The sequence below is a fragment of the Phaseolus vulgaris genome, chromosome 7, assembly GCF_051622355.1.
Source record: "Phaseolus vulgaris cultivar YP4 chromosome 7, ASM5162235v1, whole genome shotgun sequence".
NCBI classification, from domain to species: Eukaryota; Viridiplantae; Streptophyta; class Magnoliopsida; order Fabales; family Fabaceae; genus Phaseolus; species Phaseolus vulgaris.
The window spans coordinates 8,289,665-8,299,670 of NC_143504.1; the positions used below are offsets into that span (position 1 = coordinate 8,289,665).

General features: G+C 38.3%; 1 protein-coding gene across 1 annotated transcript; it reads left to right on the top strand.

Moving 5' to 3' along the window:
* The first annotated feature begins 3,709 nt into the window (after window positions 1-3,709).
* On the top strand, window positions 3,710-9,148 carry LOC150025759 (uncharacterized). The gene has a single exon (XM_090304388.1). It carries the CDS (start codon window positions 3,710-3,712, stop codon window positions 9,146-9,148), a length of 5,439 nt encoding a protein of 1,812 aa, XP_090160514.1.
* Window positions 9,149-10,006: the final 858 nt, after the last annotated feature.

A 10,006-nucleotide genomic window follows, 5' to 3' on the forward strand; every position in this document is an offset into this window, starting at 1 on the left:
CTTTTATAATAATGTTCTTCTATAATAATTTATTATTTACATCTCTCTCTTCTTTTCCTTTTCTATCTTTTTTTTCTTTCTGTTGGTTCTTCTATAATAATTTATTATTTAGTTTCTCTCCTCTTCCTTTTTTATCTTTTTTTGTTCGTAGTCTCTCTCATTTTTCGTAACTATACCAACTTTTTTTTAAAATACCATTATCTTTGAGTTGATTTGAGTTCTAATGGGATCATTCATTTTTTAAATTGTTTTTTTCAATATTTGTGTAATATAAAAATGTGTATATTTAATTGTTGTGTAATAACAGAAACGATTAGTAGATTTTATTTTTTTTAAAACAAAAAGAATTTAATAAAATAAAATAAAATCAATAGATACAAGTTTATTATTTGTTTTTTTAATTTTTTTATTCGTGGTTAGTTTGGGATTTTATAGAAAAAGGGTGTTGATTATTAAGGTAGTGTTAAAAAGGCTGTTGATTATTAATGTTTTAAAATAAATAATTAATATTATTTTGAAAAATTAATATATTTTGATGTCATAGATGAAAATCTTTTATGGTTAAAGATCCATTTTTTTTGTGAGTATCATTTGGAAGTAAAATATTTTATTTGTTGGTACGTTAATTTTTGTTATCACCTAACTGGCAGGAGAGTAGAGAGATTAGTTACTTTTCTGTTTTAAACTGATATTCTTTTTTATTAAATAAGCATATTTTTAATTTTAAAAATTTATTTTATTTGTTCTCACTTAACTGACAGGAAAGTGAAGAGATAGGTGCCTTTTATTAGGGAAGAGTGGAGAGAGAGGGGTGAAATGTGAATTTATGAACGGTTAGGCAAAGGAGTGATATATAAAAAAAACTGTGAAAAAAGAAATAATATAAAAACATATGTCTCCAAAATCTTAATTTTGAGATTCTGAAAGAGTGATATATAAGAGAACTGTGAGAGAAATAATATAAAAACATGTTAATGTCTCCAAAATCTTAATTTTGAGATTCTGAAACTGTATTGTTGTTCTTCCATCTCCTCAATATTTCATCACCACTTCACCAGGTCTTCCGTCTCCTCAATGCTTCAAAAACTTTAATGTTAAAATTCTGAAATTGTGTATTGCTAATTTTCTTCATATTTCATCTCTTTTATTTATTTTATTTTAAACATATTTAATTAAAAATAAATATAAATATAAATAATAAAAAATTAATACAAATAATAATATATTATTTAATTTGATTAAATTTTATATTTAATTATATAAAAATAAATAAATAAATAAAAAATATATTAAATAATAATAGTAATAAGTATTTGGTTAAAGTAAAGATATTTGGATAATTATTTAAATTATCAAATTATTATATATTATTTTTGTATTCTCCCTTAATTTAAGTACTTTTATTATTTATTATTTAATTCAAACAGAAGCTAAGGAAAGATGGAAGGAAAATGATTGACGTTGATTTTTTTTATTCATCTGAAAGGTATTTGTTGACAATTAATAAGAATGAAACTTGGGTCCTTAATCAAATCAAATTTTCCTCGTATGATAAGATTTGACATCAAAGTCATTTTAACTTATCACTTTTATTACTATTATTGTTATTATGGATGATGAGTCATCACAATTCATTATGATGTTGGTTTGTTTTTTAATATAATAATAATAAATAAAACTATTTATTTTTTAAAATTTGTAGAAATAATGTCTCTTTTCATCATAATTTTCCTTTTTTTATTCTCTTTAGATTCTGTAATACCATCCAAATGAAGCAGAAGTGACAAATTGACCTAAAAGGCTTTTAATTAGTACCATGAAAACAAGACAATATTACTTTATAATATATGCATCAAATTTTGTACTAACAAATACAACATCAATACCTTGTTGTTTTCCGAGCAGTTTTCTTATTATACCATGACACCATTCAAGATATTAGAACATTAAGGTGTTAGCATATTGGATTGGGTTATGTTAATCGAGTAAAGATTTTGATTTTTTTTAAAACTATAATTTTTAAGTATTAATCTAATTAAAAAATAATATATTTCTAAAAATTTAATTCACGATTTTAATTAAATTAATAAATCACATCATAACAAGTTTAGTAAACTAATTAATGAAGATAACATATAACATTATTTATCTATAATATAATACAAGTATAAAAACAAGTATCAAAGTTGAGTTTCAGATCAAGACTTATTACACAATACATATAAAAGTGAGTTAATTTTAATTAAATAAATTTAACCCAATTAAATGAAACTCGACTCTAATATAATTAAGTTAGTCGGTTTAAATAATTGAGTAACCCAACTCAATAAAAAAAAAAATAAAAAAAAAATAAAAAAATAAAAAATAAAAAATATATATATATATATATATATATTACAAGAAAATTATGAAATAGAAATCAATATTTAAAAACTAAAATAATTAGTTGCAATAGTAATTAGATTAGAGACCATTTTAAAAACTAAAAAAATTTGATTTCTATTAGTGTTAAATAGTTTTTAAATTGGTATCTAATTAGCAACCAATGTTTTTGCTACCAAATTTATAAACTAAATAATTGGTTGTTAAAACCTTGGTTGCTAATTAGATACCAATTTAAAAACTATTTAACAATAATAAAAACTAATTTAGAAATCAATTTTTAACCAGAGGGATACTCAATCATATTATTAAAGGTGTAGAGTCTCCTTTATACAAAGGTTAAAGAGAGGATATATCCCTCTAGTCAACATATATATATATATATATATAAACAAAACTATAGCATAATTCTTTTATTTATGTACATTTAATCAGGTTTTCATTTAGAAGTATTAATAAATGCTTTTATTTTTTAAATATATGCGTTTTATTGTTTTGTTGTGGAATTGTCAATAAAATTCATATTCTTCATTAGCGATCCCATAACTATATATCGCTAGTAAATTAAAGCTTCTTTTTAAGATTTTTAATAATAGATGTGTACCGGTCGGCACCGGACGACCGCAGGGTACTCATAGTAAAATCATCACAAAACCCTGCGTCTCATACGACTCTTCGTCCTTACATGACCTCGAGCCTGGGGGGCAAGTGTACCGGTCGGCACCGGACGACCGCAGGATACTCATAGTAAAATCATCACAAAACCCTGCGTCTCATACGACTCTTCGTCCTTCCATGACCTCTAGCCGGACGACCGAATGGTTTATGTCGAATAAATCTAATTTAATCCAGAACGTGGTTACACGTGTAGAAAAGAGCAGTTATAACAACCATTGACGAAGTAAAAACACGTTCTCTAGACCACTCCCCTGGTTTTCAGGAAACCACCAGGCACGACCCAAAGACCACTAAGCACGTCTCTAACCATCAACTGATTGGCCCACATGGCCAAGGCCCAGGTCAACCTACTAAAGGGACTTATGAAAAGGGGAAAAAGGTACGTTTTTCATACTATCAGAGAATTCTCACTTGAGCACCATCGCTGACTTGAGCGTCGGAGTGCAATCGCAGGTACCCCCGCCGGCCGACCGAAGCACGCGAAGAGAAAGAAGACTTGAAGAATAGGACAACCAAGAGTGAAGGAGACACCTTGTATCGACGTGGATCGACATTACTCAGTCCCCAATATCCATACAGGTACAATTGGCGCCCACCGTGGGGCCCGAGTAATCATTATTCCCAGACCCAAGGATCCCAACGCTTGAAGATGGGCTCAACGGCAAACAACAACAACAATGATATCTCTGAAGAGCATAGGACCATACTACAAACCCTCCAGATTCAGATGCAGGAGTTACTCCAAAAAGGAGTCATCGATCAACTTCGCCAGGATGAAGAAAGGAAAAGACGAGAAGAAGAGCGTCAACAACACGCAGAGGAGATAGCACAATTGAAAGAACAGAACAAGAGATTGTTGGATAGACTTGAGCAATCTGAACGCGAAGGGCATTCACGTGCACCTTCTCCATCACCGTTCCAATCAGGAACAAGAACAATAGCCCAGGCTATACCTCACACGTCACTCGTTCAACACACCCGTCAGAGTGTAAAGCCAGTAACCCCGACCGAGGTAGCAAACCCAAAAGGCCATCCGTTCACTGATGACATCATAGCCGCTCCTCTCCCTGACAAGTGGAGGGGCCTAACGATAAACCTTTATGACGGTTCCACAGACCCAGACGAACACCTGAATATATTTAGAACTCAAATGACCCTTTACACAACCGACCGAACGGTATGGTGTAAAGTCTTCCCCACCTCTCTCAGGGAAGGCCCCCTTGGATGGTTTTCGGACCTTCCACCCAATTCCATTGCAAGCTTCGACGCTTTGGAATTGAAGTTCACCATGCAATACGCCACAAGTAGACCTCATCGGACATCCTCCATGTCTCTTCTAAATGTCAAACAAGAAAGGGGAGAATCATTGAGAACATTCATGGACAGATTTAGCAAAGTGTGTATGAACATTCGTAATCTTAATCCAAAAATAGCCATGCATCATTTGGTCTCGGCCATACTACCAGGAAGGTTCACTGAAAGCCTTATCAAACGACCTCCGTGCAATATGGATGAATTAAGAACAAGAGCAACAAAGTTCATGCAGATAGAAGAACATATTGACTATCATCGAAAAACTTATGCTGAGAACACGGACAAGAGCAAAGGAATTCGTCCCCCCACAATACCCACAATACCGACCGACCGAGAACGACATCGCCCCAATAGGGGACCCCGTTTCCACAACTACACTCCCTTGATTGTACCAAGGGGTAAGGTTCTCGACGAAGCACTGCAGATTGAATTGATTCCGACATTGAGGCCATCACAAACCCCTCCCAATGCCGACACCAGTAAACATTGCCAATACCATCGTAACTATGGCCACACGACCGAAGGATGCCAAGCACTGAAAGATAAAATTGAAGAGCTCGTCCAGGCCGGTCATCTGCGCAAGTTCGTGAAAACCACCATCACTGCACCCAGGTCACCCCAGCGTGATCATGATCCCCGCGAACGTTCGGGACGAAGAGACGACCGGACCCGTGACAACCACTATCGTTCAAACAGAAGAAAAAGAAGCGAAAGTCCGATCAGACGAACGAGGCCTAAAAGCGAAAGCCCTGAACGTAGAAGTCGAACTAAACAAAAAGTTCGCACAGTCATCAATACAATCGCTGGACCGGTGTCGCTCGGTCAGCCCCCTCAAGAAATTAATTACATTGCAGGTGGCTTTGCGGGTGGAGGATGCTCTAATTCAGCAAGAAAAAAACATTTGAGAGCAATTCAATCCGTTCATTCGACTCCCACACAACGCCGACCGCATATACCACCAATCACTTTCACTGACGAAGACTTCACAGCAATCGATCCATCCCAAGATGACCCCATGGTAATAACTGTGGAGATAGATAAATTTGCAATTGCAAAAGTTTTGGTAGATCAGGGTAGCTCGGTCGACATCTTATATTGGAAAACGTTTAAGAAGATGAATATTCCAGAAGCAGAGATACAACCCTACAACGAGCAGATAGTTGGTTTCTCAGGGGAAAGAGTGGATACGAAAGGATTTATCGATCTATACACCACGTTCGGGGATGATTACCTCAGCAAGACCATCAACATACGATATCTACTCGTTAATGCCAATACATCGTACAATATTTTGCTCGGTCGACCATCTATCAACAGATTGAAAGCCATTGTCTCAACTCCTCATTTAGCTATGAAGTTCCCCTCGGTCAATGGAGATATAGCAACCGTGCATGTAGACCAGAAGACAGCACGAGAGTGTTATGTAGCTAGCCTGAAGGTGGAGCCGACCCGAAGGCTTTATACCACGTCAGCCGAACGGACCACAGAGCGAAGAGGTCGGTCAACAGAAAGACGCTCCAGAGGAAGAGAATCTAGAAGACACTTGGTCGCTTTAGTCGATCTAGATCCCCGACTGGATGATCCCCGAATGGAAGCAGGAGAAGATCTTCAACCCATTTTCCTTCGGGACAAAGACCGGAAAACATACATGGGAACATCCCTCAAACCGGACGACCGAGAGACGATCGGTAAAACATTAACAAAGAACGCTGATCTTTTCGCCTGGACGGCTGCAGACATGCCAGGGGTAAAATCAGATGTGATTACCCATCGATTGTCTGTTTATACAGAGGCCAGGCCGATCGCTCAAAAGAAAAGGAAACTAGGTGAAGAACGGCGCAAAGCCGCACGAGAAGAAACCGACAAGCTAATTCAAGCTGGTTTTATTCAAAAGGCCCACTATACGACATGGCTAGCCAATGTAGTGATGGTAAAAAAGACGAATGGAAAATGGAGAATGTGCGTAGACTACACAGACCTTAACAAGGCGTGCCCAAAGGACTCGTATCCTCTACCTACTATCGACCGGCTGGTCGACGGTGCAGCCGGTCATCAAATCTTAAGTTTCCTTGATGCTTATTCAGGTTACAATCAAATACAAATGTACCACCGTGATCGAGAAAAAACCGCGTTTAGAACAGATTCTGATAATTTCTTCTATGAAGTCATGCCGTTCGGCCTCAAGAATGCAGGAGCCACATACCAGCGACTCATGGATCACGTATTCCACGACATGATCGGTCGGAATGTAGAAGTATACGTTGACGACATCGTCGTCAAATCAGACTCTTGCGAACAACATGTTTCTGACTTAAAAGAGGTTTTTCAAGCCTTGCGTCAATACCGCATGCGTTTAAACCCGGAGAAGTGCGCGTTCGGCGTAGAAGGGGGGAAGTTCTTAGGCTTCATGCTCACACATCGGGGTATAGAGGCTAATCCAGAAAAATGCAAGGCAATCACCGAAATGCGAAGTCCCAACGGACTCAAAGAGATCCAGAGACTAGTCGGCCGTCTCACTTCGTTGTCTCGATTCGTACCTAAGCTTGCCGAACGAACGAGACCCATCATAAAACTTCTGAAGAAGACAAGTAAATTTGAATGGACAGATGAATGTGAACAAAATTTCCAACAGTTAAAAGCATTTCTGGCATCTCCACCGGTCATCCAGAAACCGAACGCACGGGAACCCATTGTGGTCTACCTCGCCGTCTCGAATGAAGCGGTGAGTTCCGCTCTGGTACAAGAAATTGAAGCAGAAGAACGACCGGTATATTTTGTAAGTCGAGTCTTACATGACGCAGAAACCCGGTACCAAATGGTCGAAAAAGTTGCCTTCGCTTTGGTCATTACCGCACGACGGATGCGGATGTATTTCCAAAATCACAAGGTCATTGTTAGGACTAACTATTCCATTATGAAGATTCTCACCAAACCTGACCTCGCCGGACGAATGATAGGTTGGGCAGTCGAACTGTCAGAATTCCACATCGAATACCAACCCAGGGGAGCCATCAAGTCCCAAGCCCTCGCCGACTTCACAGCGGAACTCACTCCCTATCCGACCGAACGGACTCCCCGATGGACACTATACGTAGATGGGTCATCTAACAGTCGTTCGTCCGGAGCAGGAGTTGTACTTGAAGGACCAGGGGAGATTGTTGTCGAACAAGCCATGAAATTTGAATTTAAAACTTCCAATAATCAAGCCGAATACGAAGCTATAATCGCAGGTTTGCATTTGGCGATTGAATTGGAGATAACAAATATAACTTGTAAAAGCGACTCCCGTCTAGTCGTCGGACAACTTACAGGGGAGTATGAGGTAAGAGAAACATTACTCCAACAATATTTTCATTTCGTAAAAAATCTTCTAAACAGGTTCAAAGAAGTCTCCTTCCAACACGTACGGAGGGAAAATAATACTAGGGCGGACGCTCTATCGAGACTGGCTACCCTAAAAAAGAAAGGCGTCCACCGGTCGGCCATACACGTGACCCTGGCTAAACCAAGTGTTGGTACCGAAGAATGCATGGCGACTGACACCCAACCTAACTGGATGACTCCCATAAAACAATATCTTACCGATGGTGTATGCGATCCACATTTGGAGAAAACGATGAAGTTACAAGCCGCCCGATACATACTGATTGGCGAAGATCTTTACAGGAGAGGGTATTCCCGTCCCCTCCTAAAATGCCTTGGTCCAGAACAAGTCACTTATGTAATGACCGAGTTACACGAAGGGATATGCGGAACCCATTCAGGAGCGCGGACTATGTCCGCCAAAATTCTGAGAGCAGGATACTACTGGCCGACCTTACAGGGAGACTGCACTGAATACGTTCAAAAGTGCGTGAAATGTCAAGAGTTCGGCACCCTATTGCACCAAAAACCAGAGCACTTGCACTACATCCTATCCCCTTGGCCGTTCTTGAAATGGGGAATGGATATTATCGGCCCTTTCACACCCGGAAAAGGGCAATGCAAGTTCCTACTGGTGGGTATAGATTACTTTACCAAATGGATTGAAGCTGAACCACTAACAGCCATCACCGCCCGGAACGTACAAAGCTTTGTGTGGAAAAACATTGTCTGCAGGTTCGGCCTACCTCAGATCATTATCACAGACAACGGTCGACAGTTCACCGACCGTGGGCTAGCTGAATTCTATGAGAAACTTCACATCAAACATATAACGAGTTCGGTCGAACACCCTCAAACCAACGGTCAGGCGGAAGCCGCCAACAAAGTTATTCTCAATGAGTTAAAGAAGAGACTTGGCCCGTCCAAGGGAAATTGGACTGAAGAATTGTTAGAGGTTCTGTGGGCTTATCGTTGTACTCCCCAGTCAACAACTCAAGAAACACCTTATAGCCTGTACGGCACAGAAGCCATGATTCCGGTCGAAATCGGCGAGCCTTCACTACGCCGACAGACGTTAGACCTAGACTTAAACAAGGAAAGTCTACTAGTCGGCCTCGACCTCATCAATGAATTAAGGGACAAATGCAAGATAAGGGAAGAAGCATGCAAGATACGAGCAGCACGAAGGTACAACTCCAAAGTGAAGCCACGAAGCTATCAGAAAGGAGATCTAGTTTGGCGCATGCGCAGCGACGCCCGGAAGGACGGAGGAAAGTTTTCAAGCAATTGGGAAGGTCCGTTCCGCATCTCCGACACAGCAACAGGAGGAGCTTATTACTTAGAATATTTGTCAGGAAAATCTGTACCGAGAACGTGGAATGCCACGCATCTCAAATTCTATTACAGTTGATGAATAAACTTAGTGCACTCTTTCCTCGCTCGGTAGTTTTATCCCTAAGGAGGGTTTTCTACCGAGAATGTTTTAACGAGGCACTTTAAATCACCAATCTTGGTCAGAAATTCAATTAATTCACCGTTCATTCGGTCGGAATACATAACGAAAGTTATCCGAATTATAACTTAAACGTTATTCACCAATCTTGGTTAGAAATTCAATTAATTCACCGTTCATTCGGTCGGAATACATAACGAAAGTTATCCGAATTATAACTTAAACGTTATTCACCAATCTTGGTCAGAAATTCAATTAATTCACCGTTCATTCGGTCGGAATACATAACGAAAGTTATCCGAATTATAACTTAAACGTTATTCACCAATCTTGGTCAGAAATTCAAATAATTCACCGTTCATTCGGTCGGAATACATAACGAAAGTTATCCGAATTATAACTTAAACGTTATTCACCAATCTTGGTCAGAAATTCAATTAATTCACCGTTCATTCGGTCGGAATACATAACGAAAGTTATCCGAATTATAACTTAAACGTTATTCACCAATCTTGGTCAGAAATTCAATTAATTCACCGTTCATTCGGTCGGAATGCATAACGAAAGTTATCCGAATTATAACTTAAACGTTATTCACCAATCTTGGTCAGAAATTCAAATAATTCACCGTTCATTCGGTCGGAATACATAACGAAAGTTATCCGAATTATAACTTAAACGTTATTCACCAATCTCGGTCAGAAATCCAATTAATTCACCGTTCATTCGGTCGGAATACATAACTAAAGTTATCCGAATCATAAATTAAACGTTATTCACCAATCTTGGTCAGAAATTCAATTAAATTAACTAACC

Coding starts and splice junctions, on each gene's coding strand:
- LOC150025759 (XM_090304388.1), top strand. CDS start 3,710: ATGGGCTCAACGGCAAACAACAACAACAATGATATCTCTGAAGAGCAT.